The sequence below is a fragment of the Oryctolagus cuniculus genome, chromosome 13 (genome assembly GCF_051225735.1).
Source record: "Oryctolagus cuniculus isolate XC-2025 breed Fujian yellow rabbit chromosome 13, ASM5122573v1, whole genome shotgun sequence".
NCBI lineage: Eukaryota > Metazoa > Chordata > Mammalia > Lagomorpha > Leporidae > Oryctolagus > Oryctolagus cuniculus.
The window spans coordinates 52,525,639-52,550,690 of NC_142879.1; the positions used below are offsets into that span (position 1 = coordinate 52,525,639).

Consider the following 25,052-nt stretch of genomic DNA (forward strand, 5'->3'; position numbering starts at 1 on the left):
CCAAAAAAAAAAAAAAAAAAAAAGAAAGAAAGAAAAAAGTCCCAACATGATTTATCATGGAAAGAATATCTGAAAGAAGTGGAAGTAGAAGATGATTGAAAAAAATCTGTCAAAAAGACAAAATGTGAGTGCCTAGACTAGTCCAAGGCATCCCACCTGTCTTCCCAGGTACCTGATGGCCATATTGTGAGCTGCAGTTCCCAGAGCTCTTCTCCCCAGGATGCACAGTGCAAAGGACAGAGTCACCAAAGGAGAGTCCTCGTCACAGTCCAGGGTCTTTGAAGGCTGAAAGAGCAAGGACAAATAACTCAGCTTTCAAATATGTTCCAGTAGGTACCAATACAGACTCACATATGTAAAAGTAGAAGAGGATTTCTTGGTCATCCATTGTGGTCATCGCGTGCCCTTTCAACTGGCCTCAGAGAGCGGGAGCTAACCTTCTGCTCCTGAGACAGTTTCTGTTATGGCTGGACATGGGGAAAAAAATGGGAAAGATACTTTTGCAAAGAAAAGGGGACAAGATGTGGTTTAACTGATTTCCTGGAATTTCAGGGGATCTTCAAACATGTGCTCACCTTAGTACTACGAAATGCAAGGGGAGATGTGCAATCTAGCAGGCAGAGAAAAAGTACAGGAATCCAGTGCGATCTTTGGTTCTCTTTAAAATGAGGGGCCCTTTGAATTGATCATAAATCCACAGTAACAGCTAAATTAAAAGAAGCATTCAAAGTCAGCTCTGAAAAAATGGCTGGGAGGGGAGATGCAAAAGAAATTTAAAGTCAAAATATCTTTTGCAAGAAAAAGACCTTTCATGAACCAACTGAGGAGGGAGTTCTCATTAGGGAGCCAAGCGTATCAGTAGGTTCTCTGGCCATCTCAACCCCTGGAAGAGGCTAAGCATGGCTGAATACGATCAGCATTTTCTCCTTGCTCTGTCTGGAGAAAGCAGCTTCTGCCACTTGCAGTTTCTGCCACCTGCTTAGAATCACTCATAATGAAGTCCAGGACCTGTGCTAGTGTCACAGCTTGATTTCCTCCCTGTAGATCATTGTGCATACTTCAGCAGCGACTGAGGAAGTTGTTTCCAACTTGGACCCACTTTCTCTATCCACATCCATTGACTCAGCTTTCCAAATCCAGAGAAGCAAACCAACTCCCTTCGTTCACCTGTATCTCCTTTCTCCCCCCACCTTGCCTCTTCTGTCTTTGTGTGCTCTCATTGTCCTTGGCTTCATTTCTTTTTTTTAATTTTTTAATTATTTTAAATCTTTTTTTTTTTAAGATTTATTTATTTATTTGAAAGTCAGAGTTACACAGAGAGAGGAGAGGCAGCGAGTGAGAGAGAGAAGTCTTCCATCCAGTGGTTCACTCCCCAATTGGCTGCAATGCCTGGAGCTGCACCCATCCAAAGCCAGGAGCCAGGAGCTTCTTCCAGGTCTCTTGCGTGGATGCAGGGGCCCAAGCACTTGGGCCATCTTCCACTGCTTTCCCAGGCCACAGCAGAGAGCTGAATTGGAAGTGGAGCAGCCAGGTCTTGAACCGGCGCCCATATGGGATGCCGACGATTCAGGCCAGGGTGTTAATCCACTGTGCCACAGCACCGGCCGCCCTTGGCTTCATTTCTAAGAAACAGGATCCTCCTCAAGAAGGTTCCTCAGTCCACGAGCAATAACAGCGCAGGAAAATAACAGCTATGGAAATAAGCTGGAGCGAATGGAATTTGCTTCTCCATGGTCCAGTACGAAATCTGCCTGGTATCAGCATAGTTACAAGGATTTTATAAAGTCCATGGAAAATAGAATTAAAAGATAAGTTTATTCTAAAGGTAAAAAAAAAAAAATAAAGCCATGTGTAGTTTTAAGATCTCTTATATGCATGGTACGACAATCTCAAAAGGCAATTTTAAAGAAGTTTCCAATGTTCGAAAGCTATTGTAGGTGTTTAAAAGTGCACTGGCTGTGAACACATTATAAGCAGGAGGGGGAACATCCAGCCTGCAGGCTGTATAAGGCCAGCAAAATCATTTGGCCTGGCCCTGGCAAGGCAACTCCAGGTGGGACTCAAAATTCAATAAATCTATAGCAGGCTATTTTTCAAGTTGATAATGTTGCATGGCCCGCAAATAATGTTATAAATAGCCAGACGCCCATGGCAGAAACAAAGGTTCCCCTCCCCTGGAAGGGGACACAAACCTGCAAGGCTCCTCATCAGAAAAATGTTATATTAATTCTTAAGTGTTAATCATTTATCCTCTATTTTATTATAGTCTGCCATAGGGTATAAAGAGATGGACTGTTGAGTGTTCCTTGTTTTTAAAACTTAAATTTCTTGCTGGCACCATGGCTCAATAGGCTCATCCTCCGCCTGCGGTGCTGGCACACTGGGTACTAGTCCCGGTCGGGGGCCAGATTCTGTCCCGGTTGCTCCTCTTCCAGTCCAGCTCTCTGCTGTGGCCCAGGAGTGCAGTGGGATGGCCCAGGTCCTTGGGCCCTGCACCCGCATGGGAGACCAGGAGGAAGCACCTGGCTCCTGGCTTTGGATCAGCACGGTGCGCCGGTCGCAGCGCACTGGCCGCAGCGGCCATTAGGGGGTGAACCAACGGAAGGAAGACCTTTCTCTCTGTCTCTCTCTCACTGTCCACTCTGCCTGTCAAACAACAACAACAACAACAACAACAACAACAACTTAAATTTCTCTCCACCAGTCTCCACCTCCTTTACCTACCTCTTGTCTTTTCTGTGCACAATACTGAATCCATTCTAGATAAACGTTGCAGAAGCTAGCTCGTGTTATCCCCTGGAGACACGGGACGTAGTCATCATCAATGTTAATGTTGAACATTGCGAGGTCACGCTCGATGTAATGCCACTTGGCAAAGGGCTGAAGGGACTTCAGAAGTGATTCATTTTTGATCCAGGAGAGGATTTTGGGGGATGTTACCATATAGAATATTATACTCTGCAGGGAGAGAGAGATATCAAGATTTTGAGCTCCTGCACTTATTTGAAAGCCAGGAAGGTTTATTATTATTATATTATTATTATTAATATGTCAAATCAATCCCAGGAAAATAGAATACAAAATCTCCACATGTGTTACTATTTGTTCTTCTTTCTAGGCTCAATGTATCAAACCAACCCCACTGAGACACTCTAAAATGTCCTCCCTTAAGGGTCACTGCAAGGAAGAAGAAAATGAGCAGGGAATGATGCTGATAGAATGTCACCGCACAGATCTCATGATGAGGAAGAATGGTAGGCTGCCCTTTCCTTCCCGAGAGGGGCACAGGCCCGCCCTTTGTGTGGTGGACTGCAGCAATCTGTGGATGCCAGGCTAGGCTGCTGCAGCTGAGAGTGGACAGAGCCTCCTCCAGGCTCCAGTCAAGGAGGATTTAATGCTCGAAAACAACTCCCTGCTTATGGAGAGTAGTGATGATGTGAAATTGATCCCGGGTGCCCAGACAGTGAACATCTGTGACATGCTCCAAGATAACCCGTTTTCTCCCTAATCAGACGCTGTACTTACGGGGGGAAAACTCACCCTCCTCCTCAGGACTTACTATTCTGAGTCACAGCATTATTGAAGGCCATTGTGTAGTTTTTGAATGAATTCACCCTCCAAACAGGCCTGCACCTGACCTTGAGAAGTGTAAATGTGACAGAGAAAATGAACATCCACGCCCAGCGTGGCGCGTCAGCAGCAGATCAGTCTGCTACTCCAGAGTGCCACACAACAGGCGCAGCGTTTTCATTGTAACAGAAACATGGCGGTGGCGCTCAGGGCGACCCCGGGAGCGTGGCCGTGCATCTCATCCTGAAAGCATGAGGGGCGAGGGGAAGCAGCGCTCCATGCTCCAAGGCAGGGATGCGTGCTCCCAGTGGAAGCAAGCACTTAATTGATAGCCTTCTCTGTTTATAGAAACACATTCTTCCCAAGTGGGAGGACAGAACGTAATGAATACCAGAGGGCTGGGGACAAAGGCTTCAGGGACTGATGCCTGCAGAGAGGGCACAGAATCCCTGGCTCTCCTGCCCTCCCTTTCCCTGGGCTGGGAAATGAAATGCAGAGCTGAGGGTCAGGTTGCAGAGGTGTCTGGTGTCAAGTTACTTCAGGGTCTGAGGAGCTGAGCGGAGGGCCTCCTGTCATCTCTGATTTCAGAGAAAGGACTGCAAACCCCTGAGGAGGCCTCTCTCTATTGTTAAGAGTGAAGACAGCCCAGACTTGGGAAAAGCTAATCTGTGGCTACTGGTGTATGGCCTTTCTTCCTTGGGCGTATTTTCTATTAGGCTCCCAAAATGGGCAAGAAAGAAAAATGAAGTCTGTAGAAAGCCACTAAAATTAAGCAGTGTGTGTGTTCTCTGACTCTCTGTAACCCTGCACTCCAGGATAACCATGTGGGCCTTAAGAAATTCCTGCAGTACAGGGAGGAAGAAAGGGGCAGGAGGTTTAGGATAAGTGGCCAAACACAGCTGGAAGCAGGAGGTGAGAAAGACAGAAGCACTAATGATGTCCACTTGGCATCTGTTGAGGTTAAACTGAGATGAGGCTTGTGAAGAACTTAGCACATGGCACATATGCGAGAAACAGTTCAAACAGTCATGTTGTTGGCATCTGTGACTTACCTACGCAGCAAGTAGGATGTGTGTGAGGCTCGGGGGAGGCAGCCAGCAGCAGCAGTAGCAGAAGCCCAGGAGAGGTTGAAGCAGAGGGGTGAGGGAACGGGGATGGCATTGGGGACATGAGACAGCTGCGGCTGTGGTGGCCATCAGAGTCACATGTGACATTCCAGAATGCACATTCTGAATCTGCAAAAGGTTTCTCTCGACTGGATCACTGACAGCTTCTGTGAGGCAGACACTTTAAGTAGTTGGCCCAAAGTTGAGAGCCAAAGAGAACACGGTGGTCACCACCCATGGCCAACCACGGGCTGAATATTAAATGGAAAATTCCAGAAATAAACAGTCTGTAAATTTAGAATTGGAAGCCGTTCTCATGAGTGTGATGAAATTGTGTGCCATTTTGCTCTGTGCTACCCAGGGTGTGAACACGCTGTATCCACTGCCTGCCTGTGTCCCACCCAGGGTGTGAACAGGCTGAATCCACTGCTAGCCCGTTAGTCATTTAGTAGCCTTCTGAGTTACCAGACTGTCTCAGCATTGAGGTGCTTGCATTCAACTAAATTTTATTTAATACTGGCCCCAAAGAGAAAGGGTAGTGATCCTGGCAATTCAGATATGCCAAAGAGAAGTCATAAAGTGCTTCCTGTAAGTGAAAAAGTGACAATTCTCAATTTTAGGAAAGTAAAAATATTACATGATAACATTGCTAAGATCTACAGTATAATATTATGTGTGTGAGAGATCACATTCACATTCATATAATTTTTATAGAGTACATTGTTAATCATTGTTCTACTTTTTAAAAAATTATTTACTAATTAGAGAGAGAGAGATACTCCCATCCCAACCACTGGTTCATTCTCCAAATGTCCATGATGTCCAAGATTGGGCCTCAGCAAAACTGGGAACTAGTATTTAATCCAGGTGTCCCATCACATAGGTGGCAGGGACCCAACTATTTGAGCCATCATTGCTATTTTCCAGGGTCTGCATTAGCAGGAAGCTGGAAGCAGGAAGCGGAGCCAGGAATCAAACCCAGGCACTCCAGTATAAAATGTGGGTGTCTTAATCAGCATCTGAACCAGGAGGTGAAACACCTACCCGCTAATGGTTCTCTTTCATTATTATTCTTGTTAAATTTTACTGTGCCTAGTTTACAAATTAAATTTTATCATAGTTATGTATGTGCAGAAAAAAAAAACAGTATATAAAGGGTGTGGCATTATTCACGGTTTCATCCATTGGGAATCAATCCTGGGGATAAGAGGGCAGGGTTGGGGGCTACTGTAATGATGCCCAAGGTCTGTGCCCCTGGTCACAGGCACTGCTTCTCAGCTAAGCATGACAAAGAGAAAAGAAAGAAATTTGATCTCTCTAAACATCTGGCTCCAGCAAACATCTGGTCTAGTTTCCCCCAGTATATACTAATTGCGTATCAGATAGGAAAAACAAACAAAAATCAAAAGACAAAAGTTTACCTTTTCATTCATTTCTAGGGAAGAATTAAAAACAACCCCACAACTCCATAACGGATGAAGTCAGAATGGTTAATGAGGACTTTGAATTCCAGAGGTTAAAACTCCCTCCTCTTGTAGCCCTGGCGTTGACTTCAGCACACAATTCGCAGCATAGCTCCAGCCCTCTCACAGCACCTGCCCCATCAGCTGCCAGCCAGACCCCACCTTCACTTTATCTGGGCAGGAATTCTGTCCTGGAGACAGCCAGTGAGCTGTCAGGATGACATGGATCCGATACTAAGCACAGTGGAGAAGTCAAGATGCTGAAAATGAATTGACTTTGTAAACCTGAACCGCACTGTGAGCAGAACGTCTCCTGAATTAAATTCACAGTATCAGGCTCCTCCAGCAGGGCTCCTCCTGGTTTCTCATTTTAATTGTAGATCAGCATCTTCTATCAGACAACTCATTCCAGAAACGGGGCCTGGCTGGCAGGCCCACATGTGGGGTTTTCTCACTCCCTGCTCTGCCATGCAGGTGATAAGCGCATCTTCTCTCTCAGGGAGCTGCCCAGAAACAATGGCAGCGGGAAAACCAGGCCCCCACATTAAACTGGTTCCTTGATGGGTAAAAGGGTCTTCCGCACTCATAAATTGAGGAGAGAGGGAGGAGACACCAGGGAAAACCACTAGTCATTGGGAAGGAAATGATTTCAAATATATTCAGAAGGTGGGGGAATTGACCCAGTTTGTTAGGAGATTTTTAAAAAATCCTTTTGTGTAAAGGAATTATCTCAAATTTTTCTTCCTTTCCCATTTTCCAATGTAATTAGCAAATAATAAAAAGAACAAGGCTGAACTCTGGAAACTTGAAGTAATTCAGAGCTACAAAGGCTTTGCTTTGTCCCTCAAGCAATGGAGGCTGAAGAAGGCAAGATACATTGGTTCTTCACCCCAAAATGCCAACTCTTTGGTGCTAGTGGCCAGTCAGCCCTCCTGAAATCCTCCCTACCTGGCTGCAGCAGGGGGAGTGAGGGCAAGCTCTGAGCCTTCCCTCACTGCAGGGCAGGGTGCCGCACCTAGACAGCCAGCCTCACGCAGAATGCACCTGCCTGTGTGTGAATTACACAGGGAGGCAGTGGGAGGGCCCAAACCTCAGCCCCACCTGAACAGCAATTTGGAGTTAAGAAAACTCTTGTTTCTATAGAGCACAAATATGTGTGTAGTGGTTCTCAAACCTAGTTATGTTTCATGTCACTTAGGAAGCTCATGATAAAAATATAGATCACTGGGCCTCAGCCCAGGTGTACAGAACCAGAACTTCTTGATAGGACACAGCAATCTGTAATTATTCAGCTAACCAGGGAGTCCGAGTGCACGGCCTGCCGCAGCTTGTGAAAAGTGCCGTGGAAGACATCAGAGAGTGCCTCTCCTACCACTCCTGCAGCTCTGTCTGCCTTCATCCTCCTTTCTTGGGGAAGAGAGTTAAGGACACTGTTTTCCCACAAGTCACCCATATTACTTGGGAGGTTCTGGGAACCTCCCTTTGTCCATTATCCTGGATTTATGTGTCAGATGGCAAATTGTCATCCTAGATAACTGAAGAGGGCATTGAGAGGCACGTTTCCGGGAGTTAGGAGAGGAAGAAATGAGTATCAACTACAAGTCCACAAGAGGGAGGTATCAAAAATCAGGTCCAGGGCTGGTGTTGTAGTGTAGCAGGTAAAGCTGCTGCCTGTGATGGTGGCATCCCATATGGGCTCTGGTTCATGTTCCATCTGCTCCCAGCTCATGCCTTGGGAAAGCAGCAGAAGATGGCCTAAGTACTTAGGCCCTGCATCTACGTGGGAGACCCAGACAAAACCCCTGGCTCCCGGCATTGGCCTAGCCCAGTTCTGGCTGTTATGGCCATTTGGGTAGTGAACAAGCCAATGGAAGATCTCTATTTCTTTCTATCTCTGTAACTTTGCCTTTCAAATAAATGAGTAAGTCTTTAAAAAAAAAATCAGGTCCAGGTGTGGAGTCTTCAGTTTTGGCAAAGCTCAGAGGGAGGATCAGGCCAGATCCAGACAGGGCATCTCACCCGCATCCTCTTCCTTCTCCACCATTCGTTGTGAACTGCTGGCCCCATGATGGAGGCAGGTCTGTCTATTACATACCCGGCCCCTGCAAAGGCTGTTTATGGGTTATTCCAGAGTCAGAGGCTTGGCTTCATATTGACCCTTGTTCTCAGCACCATGCCTGGAGCAGGCTATTCAAACCCCTGCCCAGGTCTGGATCTCTTCTGCCCAGACTCGGAATCCACATGACCTGGAGGCTTTGTCCATTCTGTCCACAACATGCACTGGGCACTTCCATAAGCAAGTCATCCCACAGGGCTTTGGGGGGAGGGTCCCAAAGAGGAGTCAGGTGTGGCTCCTTTGCCTGGGAGTTAGCACTACATGAAGCAGGAGGGTTTGCCAAGGAAGGGAAGTAAGCACCACGTGTGGACCCTGGGCAGCATGGGAGAAGAGCTGCGGTCTGAGCTGCAGTTGGAAGGGAAGTTGTGGGCATCTCAGAGTGAGAGGAGAGTGAGTGCAGAAGCAGCAGAAGCAGCAGCGTGCCATGCCTTGGGAGGCAGGGAGCACAGGGAGTGCGTGTCTATAGGTGCATGTCAAGTGGTGAGAGAGGCAGTGGGAACAGAAAACAGCTGGAAGTAACTGGGAGGGGGGAGGGGGCATTGTAGCGGCACACAAAGGGGTCTAGCAGGAATTTTTTTTTTTTCTGATTTAGAAAAACCTTTATTAAGCACACAGGACAGATCTATTTTATTTACAGTCCAATGCAAATCGAAGGAAGTGGTTCCAGCTCTGAAGGACTTGCCAGTTTCTAACTAGCAGCCATGATCAAACAAGACTAAGATGATTTCCTACGGATGTCCCCGGGCTGCTTTGTGCACAGGGAGTTGCTGCATCCTGGGGCATGACTCCGGGGTTCCTCTCCCAAAGGTGGGCAATGCAGTGGGGCTGGGAAGAGTGCATTCGGGAAGGGAAGGCCTGCAGGCTTTCTCTACTGTTTGCACTGAAAGGAGTGTTGCATTTGGGAGTGACTTTCCCAGGGTTCTCCCCACCCTGGGGCCATTGGTTGGTCCTTTCCCTGTGGTTTGCCCTCTCCAGGTGCCTGGGAAGCTCTGCTCCCGAGGTCTCACCTCCTTCATTTCCTTTGGCCTCCCTGCACCTGAATTTTTCATGTGACCCTTCAGTACCTTAGCTCCGTTCCTCACAGCTTGACTTTCTCTGAGCACCCTCACCTGCTTTCGGTTACCTCCAGTGGGGACTGTCCCTCCTGTACTCCATGCTTTTACTAGCCCAATTCTTGAAGCAACAGGGGATGATCAATTCCAGGGCCCATCCGTCTGTCCTGTCTAGACTCCCACTGTTGGCCCACGCTGCTCCTTCCTGGCCACTTGCCTAACAGGTCCCTGTGTCTCCTTGACCAGTCAGCCCCGGGATCCAGCCCTTCCTGTAACACTGCATCCTGCTGCCTCCAGAGAACTGAAGGACACATTCAAGGTACACTTCCTGTCCTTGATGAGGGAAGTGACAAAGATGACTGGCAGCTGTTTGTCTCTTGTCTTCTCCCTATATCATGCTCATACAGTTTCACTATGTGCTCCTTGCTGCTCAGAATACCTTTTTCAGGCCCCTTCCCTGGGTCCATCCCAATTATATGTGACAACACTGTGGGCAACAGGCCATAGCAGGAGTAAACTGTGGCAACCCCTAGGAATCATTTGTGGGCAGCCAGTACATGCCCTTGGTCATCATTTTCTTTATCCTTTCCTCCCTCCTTTTCAGCTTGGAACTTACATCTTACAACCTGAAGATGGGGAGTGCACTTCAAGTGGTGGAGCTTGAGCTGGCAAGACGCTGGGTCCTTGAGTACTTTATAGGGACAGAACTACCCTACCAGCCTTCCTCTGTGTGTGTGAGAGAAATGAACTTCTAACAAGTGTATATCACTGTTAGGTCATGACCCACCAAATATCACCCAGTTGGTCCAACAAGTTTGCCTAGAGTTGACACAGTGTATGAGAAACTTCTTATAGTCTCATTTGCAATGGCCTGGGAAATATATTTGCTTCTCAAATCTTCCCCAACTTCTGTATGGCTGAAAAAATATTTATGGTTTTGTATGAAATTTGGATATCAAGGTCTGCCTCTTTCTAGCATCACAAAAAATGATGAATATGGATGGCTAAGTCTGTCATGCATCTTTTTCCCCCATAAAGGGTGTCATAGCATTTTCTGTTGTGATCACCTCTGTTGTCTACCTCTGGGGATGGTAACTTGGAGTCATGTACCCTTGTGACTCTTACAGTCTATTTCCAGCAAACCTCTGCAGCTGTTGCAGATACTAGGGATCTTCATGATGGCTATTTCTAACTTTGAGACAGCTGAGAGAAACTTCAGGTGCCCAGGTTGTCTTTTTATTCTGATTTCCTCACTTCTGTGAGACTACCTCTCTCAGTCTTAGCTGGCAGAGTATGCAGGGGTTCCCCGGTAGATGAGCAGCCTCTGCTGCAATAGCATTAAAATGTGAACCCCTCTGTGGACCATCCAGGGTTTCCACCATGCAAAGGCTTCACCCAGAATAGGATGCACTACAAAGACTTCCTCAGCCATGCTGCCTTCCCCTTCCAAAAACATCTGAGTCCCAGTTAGCAATCTGCATCCTTGTTCAAGTCCCACACTTGTTCTCCAGCAGACTGAGGCCAAACTGGCACGTTTTCTGGAGTTGAACACAAGCGGGGCAGACATGAGCAATGAGAAACTGAAAAACTGTGTTATCAGTCTCCACATGTACAAGGAGGCAAGGCTGTAACAGCTAATCCTGATTTGATTGTTTAGCTGTATTGTTGAGTTTTTATTAGGAATGTAAAACGTAATTCTGGTTCTAAAACAGAGCATCTAATCTGACATAACCCAAACACTGAGGCTTATTACTACTCCTAGGCTGTTTAAATTTGTCAACGCCATCACCACAGGCAGGTCCTGCTGTGATAGAAGTGAAAAAACAAACCCAGACAAGAAAATATATTGTCTGCTGGTGTCTAGAGCTAGAACAAAACTGTAGTCTACAGCACAGCCTTGTAGGGAACCAAACCGGGCTGCATCTCCAATTCAGAGGTGGAGGAGGAGCATCAGTGTCCAGCTTTCTACAAAGCCCACCATTCTCATACAAGTGTTTGGGAAGCAGAGCGATACCTTGACATAGTATCGGATGAGGATCCTTCGGAGGTCAAACACCTGCAGCATGGTGGCTGCGTTGTTGTCTATGATGCTGTAGCCCTCCAGGATGTACTGGGTTCTCATGATTTCCCAGGTGAGCCAGCGAAGGTGAAACGCCGCGTTGCAGGACAGCAGATGGGGCAGGCGGCCTGGCTTACAGCAGCAGCAGCCTCTGTCGTCCTCGTCGCCCTCCATGATGGCTTCCACCTCTCTCTGCTGGCAGTAAGTTCCTGGCCAAGTACAAACACGATGGACATCAGGCAAGAGTCGCACTAAAACTTGTGTTTAGAGCGAATCTATCCTTGCTTTCACTAGAGTGGAGGATGCTGAAGAGAGGGTAAGAATTAGGACATTTGTTTAGTCTTAGTTCAGAGAGTGCTTCCCAGAGAGGCCACAGTTCCATAATAATTAACTCTAATTCAGTCGGTGCCCTCTGATTCTCATCTCTTCCTTTGTGTTTTTTGTTTGTTTTCTTTTGTTGTATTAAAGGAAGCCATGAACAGTAATAGCTAAAATTCAGGATGGTTGTAGCCTTGACTTGTAGACCATAACTGAGCAGATGGGAGGCTAAGAAAGTGGCAGGTGGACTTGTTTGGGAGTAGCCAGGTATGTGCAGAGGCACTTCCAGGAAATGTGCCCTGCAGGAGGAGCCACTGCCCAGCTGCAAAGACACACTACCTATTACCACTTCATGGAGACTGAGATGTGGTGTGCACTGGGTACACTCCCAGAGTCTGCAATCTTTGAACGCTTCACATCATACCTTCGACATTTCCATCAGTGACTTGGGGAAACAACATGGTAATGCCAATGGCATGATGTCACTGTTACAGCTTGAATGCAGCGCTGTGAGCTACAATTATCTTAGGTGAGGAGAAAGGACAGAATCTAACACACTGAAAATTAGTAGGAATAAAGGGAGTACCCTTCATATAGAGTAAAAAAAAAAAACAAGCTATATGTTATGAATAAATTTGTATTGATAATTTGTATTTTATCTTTTTTCTTCTTTAGTCCAGCTAAAGACTTTCTAATTTTATTGATCTTTCCAAAGAACCAATATTTGGTTTCATTGATTTTCCTAATCTTAATAATAGTCCATAGATTTTCCTCTCACCTCTTTTCTTTTACTTTTTCTTTTTCTAGTTTCTTGAGGTAGGGACTTATGTCAGGGGTTACCAATTTATTATTATTTGTTTTTGGAAAGGGTGAGAGAGTAATATTTAAATCTATGTTGGCCACATAGGATCTCTGTTGCAACTGCCTCCTCTTCCTCCCCACTCTCTCTGGTTTCTCCTCCACTCATCCTCCTTCTTCTCTCACCCCTCTCCTGACTTTGAAAAATGCAAAAAGCCATTCTATGCTCATGAGCCACACTTTACCAAACTCGGTTTAGATCACTGATTTTAAACCTTTATTCTTTGCTAATATAAACTTTTAGCGCTGTGAATTTTCCTGATGCATTGTTTAATTTGCACCCCCAATGTTTCATATAGGTTATGTTTTTGTTTTTGTTCAGTTAATTTATTTCGTAATTAACCTAGTTACAATAAAAATATTTATGTATTTGAAAGCACAGTGATGTTGGGGTTGGGGGAGAACAGAGATCTTCCATTTGCGGGTTCACTCCACAAATGGCTGCAATGGCTGGGGCTGGGCTGGGCTGAAGTCAGTATACTGGAACTCCATTCAAGTTTACCACATGGGTGTCACATGGGCCATGGGTACTCAGATCATCATCTGCCACTTTCCCAGGCACATTAGCAGAGAGCTAAGTTGGAAGTGGAGCAACCAGTATTCAAACTGGCAATTGGATATGGGATACTGGCATCATGAGCTGCAGCTTAACCTATTCTGCTAAAATGCTGGTTTATTTCTTTCATTTAACTGATGGGTTTTGAAGTACGTTGCTGGGGCCGGTGCTGTGGTGCAGTGGGTTAATGCCCTGGCATGAAACACCAGCATCCTATATGGGCGCCAGTTCGAGTCCTGGCTTCTCCTCTTCTGATCCAGCTCTCTACTATGGCCTGGGAAAGCAGTGGAAGATGGACTAAGTCCTTGGGCCCCTGCACCCACATGGGAGACCTGGAAGAAGCTCCTAGCTCCTGGCTTCAGATCAGTGCAGCTCCAGCCATTGCAGCCAATTGGGGAGTGAACCATCGGATGGAAGACCTCTCTCTCTCTCTCTCTCTCTGTCTGTCTCTTCTCTCTGTGTAACTCTGACTTTCAAATAAATAAATAAATCTTTAAAAAAAAGTACATTGTTTGTCTTTCAAATATTTGGGAATTTTGTGATATAAATCTTTGTGAGTTTTAATTTCAATTACAGTGTCATCAGAGAACATTGTATTATCTCAGCTTCATGAAATTAGTTGTATTATATCTTGTTGCTTAGCTTTACTCTTAAAAAATTCTATATTCTGCTGGTGTTACATATTCTGTAAATGTCAAAAATTGTTTAAAATGATCAATTAAGTCATTCAAATATTCTGGTGCTAATATTTTATTTACTTTTCCTAGAAGTTACTAAGACTGGAGTGTTGATGTTTCCAAATCTGGATTTTTCTGCTTTTCCTTTTAATTGCCATTTTATATATATATACATACACACACACACACACACACACACACACATATAGTTCTGTTAGGTGTATACACATGGAGGACTATTGTGCTGACTCATTAGATATCTTTATTTATTGATACAACTCATCTTGAAGTCTGACATTAATATAGATAATCCTGTTTTCTTATAACATGTTTAAAAGGGATATAATTTTCTTTTTTTCAAAATTTATTTTATTTATTTGAACAGAATTACACAGAGAGAAGGAGAGACAGAAAGAAAGAGATCTTCCATCTGCTGGTTCATTCCCCAAAGGGCTGCAATGGCTGGGGCTGGACAAAGCCAAGGCCAGGAGCTTCTTCTTGGTTTCTCATGTGAATTCAGGGGCCCAAACACTTGGATCATCTTCTGCTGCTTTCCCAGGCCATTAGCAGGAAGCTGGATTGGAAGTGAAGCAGCCTGGACTTGAACTGGCACCCATACAGGATGTTGGCATCACAGGTAGCAGTTTTATCTGCTAGGCCACAACACTGGCCACAGGATATAAATTTCTATCCTTTTACTTTTTTATGTAGCAAAAATGGATGTGAGTGTCTAAGACTATATTTTTATATTTAAAATATATTATTTATCAACAACATATGTTTATGACTTGCTTTTCAAAACTAGACTCCAACTTTTAATTATAGTGATTAGTCCACTTACATTTAACATGATTATTTATATGACTGAGTGAGGTCTACCATCTTGCTATTTGTCTTTATTTCTCTGATTTTTTTCTTTTGAATTATTTCCAGGATTTTTTGCTTGCTTTTTTTCTTTGAGAACAAGGTTTACAGTTAACTTTCATAATAAAACTCTTTGAGGACAGAGGTTCTGTATGGGAAGTTAGTGCACAGTGACTCCTATTGTTAATTTAATAATTCACATTCTTATGTATGATGTCAGTGATCACTTGAGGTTCTTTACATGAGCTGCCTACGCTATGGAAGCCTTTTGGATCCACAAACTATGTTAGTATTTAGACAAGGCCATAAGCAAGGTGGAATTTCTCTCCTCCCTTCAGAGAAAAGTACCTCCGTCTTTATGACCACTACTTTCCACTGGGGTCTCACCCACCAAAGTCCTTCATGTAGGACATTTTTCTGCCACAGTGTCTTAGCTTTCCATGCTTAAAATGCTTTCATGGGCTTTCTAGCCAGACTAGAATGCTTTAAGGGCTGATTCTGAGGTCAGAGTGCTACTTAAAGTGACTGTCATTCTATTTATCTTGAGTTGGAGTATTCACTCCTTTTTCATTCTATTATTATTACCAGACATTTAATCCTATTTATATGATCACTTTTAACACTTAATCCTATAAAAATGATCACTTTAACACTTAAGATGGCATTTTTACCACCCAGCTTAAGGGGATTTGGGGTCCCATGGCAAGCTTTTAAACCGTACCCTTTGAAGTAAGTCCATAGGAATGTATGCAGAACTATACATATTTATAGGATTTTTAATTAAATTAACTTTTAGTCATTTATTTCATATCCTCTATCAGTATTTTATCTATAATTCTTTATTTTTATAGTTTCTCTAGGGACTACAATGTACATTTGTATTTTATCACCATCTACCACAAGTTAATTTAATATCAGTCATCCTATAACGGAAACAATTACAATGATATTTACTCTGTTATGTTCTTTGTATTACTTTTGACAACCATTTTACTTCAATGCACAATTTAACTCCACAAAACACTGTGTTTATCTTGTTTTAAATAATCAGTTTTAGAATGCATTTTGAAAGGAAAGCTCTTTGCTAACACTTTGCTATTCTAGCAATCTCCACTCTTTTGGGCTGAATCAATTTTTTATCTGGTATTGTTTTCCTTTAGTCTGAAAAACTTCCTTTAATATTTCTTATAGTGATTATTTCAGCTTTTGTTTATCTGTAAATATTTTCATTTTGACTAAATTTTCAGACAAAATTTTTATTTATTTTCATTTTTATTTGCAAGACAGAGAGAGAGAGAGAGAGAGAGAGAGAGATCTTCCATCTCCTGGTTTGCTCCCGAATGTTTGCAACAGCCAGGTAGGCTGGAGTCAGAAGCTCAGAACTCCCTACTGGGTTGGTCCCTGAGTGGCAGGTACACAAGTAATTGAGGCATCATCTGCTGCCTCCAAGGGTACTGTTGAGCAGGAAGATAAATTGGAAGGACAGTGGCTGAAGACTTAAAGCAGGCACTCCAACACGGGGTGCAGACATCCCAAGTGGTGACCTAACTGAGGCACCACACACCCTCCATTAAATTAGACTTTATTTATATTTTTAAAAGCTTTATGTATTTATTTGAAAGGCAGAGTTACAGAGAGACAGAGGCAGAGAGAGCGAGAGAGAGGTCTTCCATCCACTGGTTCACTTCCCAGATGGCCACAATGGTCAGAGCTATGCCAATACGAAACCAGAAGCTAGGAGCTTCCTCTGGGTCTCCCACTTGTGTATGAGGTCCAAGGACTTGGGCCATCTTCCACTGCTTCCCCATGTCACAGCAGAGAGCTGGATAGGAAGTGGAGCAGCCAGGACTCAAACTGGCACCATATGGGATGCGGCACTGCAGGGGGTGGCTTTACCTGTTACGCCATAGCTCTGGCCCCTAGCCTTTATTTTTAAAGGATATTTCCTTATTTGTGGAACTATGGGATAATAGTTTTGTTTTTCCTTTAAGCACTTAAAAATATCATTCCAGGGACTAATTTTTGGGCTAACAGTTAAGTTGCCATTGAGATCCTGCATCCCATATGGAGTGCCTAGATTTCAGTCCCAGCTCCACTTCTGATTCCAGCCTCCTACTAATGCACACCTTTGGAGGCAGCATGTGATGGCTCAAGTAGTTGGGTCCCTGCCACCCAAGAGGGAGATCTAGATCAAGTTACTGACTCTGGCTTTAGCCTGATACAGCCCCAGTTACTGCAGATATTTGAGGAGTAAATCAGCAGATGTGAGCTTTGTTTGTCTGTATGCATGTCCTCTCTATCTCTGTTTCCTAAATAAATAAATTAAATCATTCCATTGTTTTCTGATTTGCATTATTTACTATGAGAAACATGTAATTATGCACAGTGTTGCTTCCTTATATATGTGTATTTACATGTTTTTAAATTATTTCATGCCCTTATACAATGATGAAACAATTTCGTAAGCTTTTACGATTTTTGTTTAATCTTCAGAAATTTGGTTATTATAGGCTTACATTTAGATTTCTTTGTGTTTATCCTGCTTGAGGTATATTGAGCTTTTAGAATCCATGGATTGATATTTTTCATGAAGTTTTTAAAATTTTTGGATATTTCTTTAATTGATTTTCTGCTCCCATTTCTTACTCCCCCTTTTGTGACTTTAGTTACTTATATGTTAGAATGCTTTAGGTCATTTCACAGGTCACCGGGTCTCTATTTGCTTTCTCCTTTTTATCATTCACACCAGAATGGATAGTTTTTCTTGCTTGTCTTTGAGGTCTTTGATATTTTCTTCTGTTTAGCCCATTCATTGAATTGTTCATTTCAGATTTTGTATTTTTTTCAGTTCTAGAATACAAATTTTTGGTATACTTTTCCTCTCAACTAATATTTTCTGTAAGTTCATTCATTATGATTATTTTTCCTTTGAGCTTCTAAACATATTAATATCTGTCTGAAACTTCTCTCTTAACTCCAAAATCTCTGAGGTGTGTTTCTATTTATTGATTTGTTTTACTGGTTATGGGTCACTTTTCCCCCTGTATCTTTGCATATCTCAAAACATTTATTAAATTCTAGGTAGGTATTCACAGTATAGGTTGGAAGTCTGGATTTTTTGGTCTTACTTTAAAAAGAATTATGTTCTGTCAGATAGCTAATTTATTTTCACATCAGCTTGTCAGTCTGATCCTTTCGAAGCTTGTTATAAATCTTTGAATGAGAAGGTCTAGAGTCATCCTTATTCTAGATAATATCTCTACTCATAAACTTGGTCTTTCTGAGGTCTCAGTTGATTTCTTAGGACGCCCAGTAGGGTTTTCCACTAGATGATTGGAGTTTCCACATCTCTCATCATTGTGTAGCCTACAAAGTCTTTATTTCTATCACAACTATCCAGTCATCATTCTCTGTCAGGCCTTGCCTGCACAAAACTGGGGTGATATTAATCCAATTACTAAAAAGTTCTCCATACAGGTTTCTGCAGCTCCTTCTCTGTGCAATTCATTCTTTTCCAGTTGCTCATACCTGAAATATCCAGGTATTTCAGCAGCCCAGAACCCTGATTCTGTCCCCACTCACTCAACAAGAGCACAGCACTCTGGGCTCTGCTTCCCTATACTTCAGAGAAGGAAGTACCTCTAGGAAGAATGGGGGCAATTACAGAGCTAATTTTATGTTTCCTTTTTCTTAATGATCAGAGCTTTGTTCTGCCTCTTATCTAACATCTGAAGATTCAATTAATATTTTTTTCCCCAGTTCTACTCTCGTTTATTAAAGGAAGAGTCCAGCACTGGTTACTCAGTTTTAGCCAAATTAGTAAGTCTTGGGGCCGGTACTGTGGCGTAGTAGGTTAAGCTTCCACCTGTGGTGCCAGCTCAAGTCCTGGCTGCTCCACTTCCAATCCACCTCCCTGCTAATGTCCTGGAATAGCAGTTGAAGATGTTCCAGGTGTTTGGGCTACTGCACCCATGTGGGAGACCTGGAAGAAGCTCCTGGCTTTGGATTGACCCAGCTCCAATGGTGCAGTCATTTGGGGAGTGAACCAGTGGATGGAAGACCTCTCTCTCTGTCTCTGCCTCTCTCTCTGCCTTTCGCGAACAAATAATTGTTTTTTTTTTTAAAAGTAAGTCCTATAATTAACACACGATTATTCTTAAGTGTTTAAATTTAACTGAAAAGTGATCTCTGTTAAATACAAGAGTGGGAATAAGAGAGGCAGGAGATGTACAATTTGGGACATGCTCATGCTTACCTGCCCCAAATGGTAGAGTTAGAAATGTGCCAGGGGATTCCAATTCAATCCCATCAAGGTGGCATGTACCAATGCCATCTCACTAGTCCACGTGATCAATTTCAGTTCACAATTGATCATACTGATAGGTCTAAGAGTCAAAGGGATCACATAAACAAGACTAGCATCTGCTAATACTAACTGATAGAATAAAAAAGGGAGAGAATGATCCAACATGGGAAGCGAGTTATACAGCAGACTCATAGAATGGCAGATGTCCTAAACAGCACTCTGGCCTCAGAATCAGCCCTAAAAGCATTGGGATCTGGCTGAAGAGCCCATGAGAGTATTTCAGGCATGGAAAGCCAAGACACTCTGGCAATAAAAAAAGAAAAAAAAAAGAGGACCTAAATGAAAGATCTCTGTGAGTGAGATCCCAGTGGAAAGAATGGGGTCATCAAAGAAAGAGGTACCTTTCTCTGAAGGGAGGAGTGAACTTCCACTTTGACTATGACCCTGTCTAAATAAGATTGGTGTCCACAAACTCAAAAGGCTTCCATAGCCTTGGCAACTCATGACAAGAGCATAGGGTGATTACTGATGCCATAAACAAGAGTGTCAATTTGTTAAGTCAAAAACAGGAGTCACTGTGCACTTACTCCTCATGTAGGATCTCTTTCCTTAATGTGTTGTATTATGTGAATTAATGTTATAACTAGTACTCAAACAGTATTTTACACTTTACGTTCTATGTGGGTGCAAACTGTTGAAATCTTTACTGAATTTATACTAAATTGATCTTCTGTATATAAAGATAATTGAAAATGAATCTTGGCCAGCGCCGCAGCTCACTAGGCTAATCCTCCGCCTTGCAGCGCCAGCACACTGGGTTCTAGTCCCGGTTGGGGCGCCGGATTCTGTCCCGGTTGCCCCTCTTCCAGGCCAGCTCTCTGATGTGGCCCGGGAGTGCAGTGGAGCATGGCCCAAGTACTTGGGCCCTGCACCCCATGGGAGACCAGGATAAGTACCTGGCTCCTGCCATTGGATCAGTGCGGTGTGCCGGCCGCAGCACGCCGACCACGGCAGCCATTGGAGGGTGAACCAATGGCAAAGGAAGACCTTTCTCTCTGTTTCTCTCTCTCACTGTCCACTCTGCCTGTCAAAAAAAAAAAAAGAAGAAGAAGAAGACGAAAATGAATCTTGATGTGAATGGAATGGGAGAGGGAGTGGGGGTTGGGAGGGTTGCAGGTGGGAGGGAAGTTATGGGGGGGAAAAGCTATTGTAATCCATAAGCTGTACTTTGGAAATTTATGTTTACTAAATGAAAGTTTTAAAAAAAGTAAGTCTCTGAATCTTTTTATATGTTTTTAGAGACATAATTGAAACACAAAAGCTTTAATTATATCCACTCTCACCCAATTTGCCATTCAGTTTTTCCAGAATCCCATATCATTATTTAGAGTCTGACACTTGATAGATGCAAACAAAGTTGTTGATGCAATGATTCAGTGATTGAATGAATGAATGAACAAATCAAAGAATTCTAATCCAACCCATTGCATGTACTGCTAACAGATACTGTTTTGAGCAAATCCTTAGCAGATGCAACATACTGTATTACATTACATTTGGAGGCAGTTAAAGAAAGGCTAAGTTTAGACTAAGTTTCTTTATAGAACTGATGAGTGAGATGGCCATAATACATCAGAGACAGAAAACTGCAACTTTCAGATAATAATGCACACATGGAGCTATTAGGATAACAGTCTATGAAATAGGAGTCCATATCAGGAATGGGAAAGGAAGCAGGTTGCGTAACATAAACAATGAGACAGTAAATGGCTGATTCCAGATCTTAGGATTCCATTTGTCTTTCTATAAGACCTCACTGCTTTGAGTCTTAGCTAAAATATTCTTTTCAAAAACATTTCAAGGGTCTCTTAGCTCATTCTGTAATATAAAACTATCCTCTCTCTGGTGAAGATGTATAGCAATGCATAGCTGGACAATAAACTATAAACATCATCCCCTGGTACGTCCTCAGTGAGTAATGATTTTGCCTCCTCACTGATACACCCACTGGGACTCCAGACTGCAGACACTAGGTTCCAGTGGTTGGAGAATGTCTCATCCCACCATAATGGCACATTAACAACATTAGTTTGCTGTGAGTTAATATTATAATTTAGGAGGCAAGCATTGGCTATTGATTAAGATACTTGCATCCTACTTTGGAGTACCTGGGTTTGATTCCTGGTCCTGGATATTTTTGTTTTTGATGTTTATTTATTTTCATCTACTTGAAATACAGAATGACAGAGAGATTGAGGGAGAGATCAAAAGAGACCTTCTATCCACTGGTCCATTCCCACATGGCTAAAATGACCAGTGCTTGTCCAGGGCGAAGCCAGGAGTCCAGAACTCCATCTAGGTCTCCTACATGGGTGGAAGGGGTCCAACTACTTGGCCAATCCTCTGCTGCTTTTGAAGACACATTAATAGGGAACTAGATCATAAGGAGAGCAACCAAGACTTGAAATGGGGTTCCTATAGGGGATGCAGGTGTTACAGATGGCAGCTTAACTCACTGTGCCATAAGACCAGGCTCCTGGCTCTGGATCCTGGATCCAGATTCCTGCTATGCAGATCCTGGGAGACAACTCCCCATCACCCATATGGAGACCTGGATTGAATTGCCATCTCCAAATTTCTGCCTGGCCCAGTGCTAGTTATGGGCATTTGGGAGTAAACCAGCAGCTGGGAGCTCACTCTAGCTAAACCAGAAAAATCCTCAACAAAATTCTAACCAATCGAATCCAATAACACATCAGAAAGATCATCCAACCAAATCAGGTAGGATTTATCCCTGGCATGCAAGGATGGCTCAATATGGCAAATCAATCAATGAGAACATCACATTAACAAACTGCTGAACAAAAAACATATGATTATCTCAATAGAAATCATTTGATAAAATACAACACCATTTCATGATAAAAACTTTAAGCAAATTGGTATAGAAGGAACATTCCTCAACATAATCAAGGCAATTTATGACAAACCCACAGCCAGCATCCTAATGAATGGGGAAAAGTTGGCAGCATTCCCAATGAGATCTGGTACCAGACAGGGATGCCCACTCTCACCACTGCTATTCAATATAGTCCTGGAAGTTTTAGCTATAGCCATGAGGCAAGAAAAAGAAATCAAAAGGATACAAATTGGGAAGGAGGAAGTTAAACTATCTCTATTTGCAGCTGACATGATTCTTTATATAGGGGGTCCAAAGAACTCCACTAAAAGACTACTGGACTCATACAAGAGTTTGTAAAGTAGCAGGATGTAAAATCAATACACAAAAATCAACAGCCTTTGTATACACAGACAATTCCATGGCTGAGAAAGAACTTCTAAGATCAATCCCATTCACAATAGCTACAAAAGAAATCAAATACTTTGGAAAAAATTTAACCTAGGATGTCAAAGATCTCTATAATGAGAACTGCAAAAGAGAAAAGAAAGAAATAGAAAAAGATACAAAAAAATGGAAAAATCTTCCATGTTCATGATTGGAAGAATCAATATCATCAAAATGTCCATTCTTCCAAAAGTAATTTACAGATTCAATGCAATCTCATATCAAAATACCCATGACATTTTTCTCTGATATAGAAAAAACAATGCTGGAATTCATATGGAAACACAAGAGATCCTGAATAGCTAAAGAAATCTTATACAACAAAAACAAAACTGGAGGCAACAGAATATCAGATTTCAAGACATACTACAGGGCATTTATGATCTAAACAGCCTGGTACTGGTACAAAAATTGGCATGTAGACCAATGGAACAGAATAGAAACTCCAGAAATTATTCCATGCGTCTACAACCAACTTATATTTGGAAAGGAGCTAAAATCAAACCCTGGAGAAAAGACAGTCTCTTCAACACATGATGTTGGGAAAACTGGATCTCTGCATGCAGAAATATGAAGCAAGACCCCTACCTTACACTTTACACAAAAATCCACTCAAAATGGATCAAAGACCTAAATCTATGATTCAATATTATCATATTACTAGAGAACATTGGAGAAACTCTGCAAAATATTGGCATAGACAAAGAATTCTTTGGAAAAGACCCCAGAAGCACAGGGAATCAAAGCCGAAATTGACAAATCAGAATACATTAGCTTACAAGTTTTTTAATTGCCAAAAAACACTCAGCAAGAATGTCAAAGATCTCTATGATGAGAATTAGAAAACATTAAAGAAAGAAATAGAAGAACATACAACAAAAATAGAAAAATCTCCCATGTTCATGGATTGGAAGAATCAATATCATCAAAATTCCATACTACAGAAAGAAATTTTCAGATTCAATGCAATACCAATCAAAACACTAAGGACATTCTTATCAGATATAGAAAAAATGATGCTTAAATTCATATGGGAACACAGGAGACCCCAAATAGCTAAAGCAATCTTATACAACAAAACAAAGCCAGAGACATCACAATACCAGATTTCAAGACATACTACAAGGGCGGTTATAATCAAAACAGCCTACGGCTGGTAAAAATCAGATGGTTAGACCAATGGACTAGGATAGAAACTCCAGAAATCAACCCACATGTCTACAACCAACTTATTTTTCACAAGGCAGCTAAAATCAATCCCTGGAGCAAGGACAGTCTCTTCATCAAATGGTGCTGGGAAAACCAGATCTCTACATGCAGAAGTATGATGCAAGACCTCTACCTTACATCTTACATAGAAATCTACACAAAATGGATCAAAGACCTAAATCTATGACCCAATGCCATCAAATTATTAGAAATCATTGGGAAAACCCTGTAAGACATTGACATAGGCAAGGAGTTTTTGGAAAAGACCCCAGAGGCAGAGGCAATCAAAGCCAAAATTAACAAGTGGGATCATTTCAAATTGAGAAGCTTCTGTCCTGCAAAAGAAACAACAAAATGAAGAGGCAATCAACAGAATGGTAGAAATCATTTGCAAGCTTTGCAACTGATAAAGGGTTAATATCCAGAATCTATAAAGAGCTCAAGAAACTCAGCAACAACAAAACAAACAATGTAGTTAAGAAATGGGCAGAGTACTTGAACAGGCATTTTTCAAAACAGGAAATTCAAATGGCCAACAGACACATGAAAAAATGCTCAGGATCACTAGCCTTCTGGGAAACACAAATCAAAACCTCACCCCAGTTAGAATGGCTGTCATGCAGAAATCAACAGAGAATAAATTCTGCCAAGAATGTGAGGGAAAAGGTACCCTAGTCCACTACTGGTGGGAATGTAAATTTATGCAGCTACTGTGGAAGACAGTATGGAGACACCTCAGAAATCTGAATATGTACCTATCATATGACCCAACTATCACACTCCTAGGAAATTACCCAAATAAAATGAAATCAGCATATGAAAGATTGATCCGTACCCCTATGTTTATTGCAGATCAATTCACGACATAAGATATGGAATCAACCCAGACATCCAGGAACTGAAGACTAGATAAAGAAATCATGGTATTATACACCATGGAATACTACACAGCGATAAAAAAAAGAAGTCCTCTTGACTTTTGTGACAAAATGGATGGAATTGGAAATCATTAGTGAAAAACACCAATCCCTAAAAGACAAATATCATGTATTTTCTCTGATCTGTGGTAAGTAATAGAGTATCTAAAATGTAACATATAGGAGTGAAATGGACATTTTGAGATTTGATGATTATTTATATCCCTTGTCTCAACTGTTAAGGAATGGTGTTTTTTTCTTCATATTATTTGTTGAACTCTTTACTTTGTTATCCTTATGAGTATAAAATAACTGAAAAATAGATTGTAAAAATTTAGAATGGGATTGGGGAAGGGAGGAGTAGGAAAGATGAGGGTGTGGTGGGAGGGAGGATAGGGTAGGAAATATTGCTATGTTCCTGAATCTGTATGTAGGAAATACATGAAAGTTGTATACCTTAAATAAAAGTAAAAAAAAAAAAAAAGAAAAAATAGGTACACAAGAAAGATTTCACTTGAAGAGACTAACAAAACTCATCAAATGGCATACCTCAAAACTCTAAGTTTCTTTCATATTTTCCCCTTCATTTTTCTATCCTAATCTAGCAGTTATCACATTGGGCCGAAAGCCAGGTC

The 25,052-nt window shown here is 42.4% G+C and overlaps 1 protein-coding gene and 1 long non-coding RNA gene across 4 annotated transcripts in view; one reads left to right on the forward strand and one right to left on the reverse strand.

Moving 5' to 3' along the window:
- Nucleotides 1-25,052, reverse strand: part of PCNX2 (pecanex 2) — a 324,088-nt gene that overhangs the window by 26,710 nt on the left and 272,326 nt on the right. For all 3 annotated transcript variants that reach the window (XM_051821460.3, XM_008268254.4, XM_089312276.1), the window contains 3 exons: nucleotides 11,322-11,575; nucleotides 2,725-2,958; nucleotides 173-285 (listed from right to left, as the gene is read on the reverse strand). In XM_051821460.3, coding sequence (XP_051677420.1) covers nucleotides 173-285; nucleotides 2,725-2,958; nucleotides 11,322-11,575 — 601 coding nt within the window. The remainder of the gene's footprint in view (nucleotides 1-172; nucleotides 286-2,724; nucleotides 2,959-11,321; nucleotides 11,576-25,052) is intronic.
- LOC149122595 (uncharacterized) lies at nucleotides 8,932-10,048 on the forward strand. The gene is made up of 3 exons (XR_016219705.1): nucleotides 8,932-9,062; nucleotides 9,554-9,626; nucleotides 9,912-10,048. It is a non-coding gene; the product is annotated as an uncharacterized LOC149122595 (long non-coding RNA).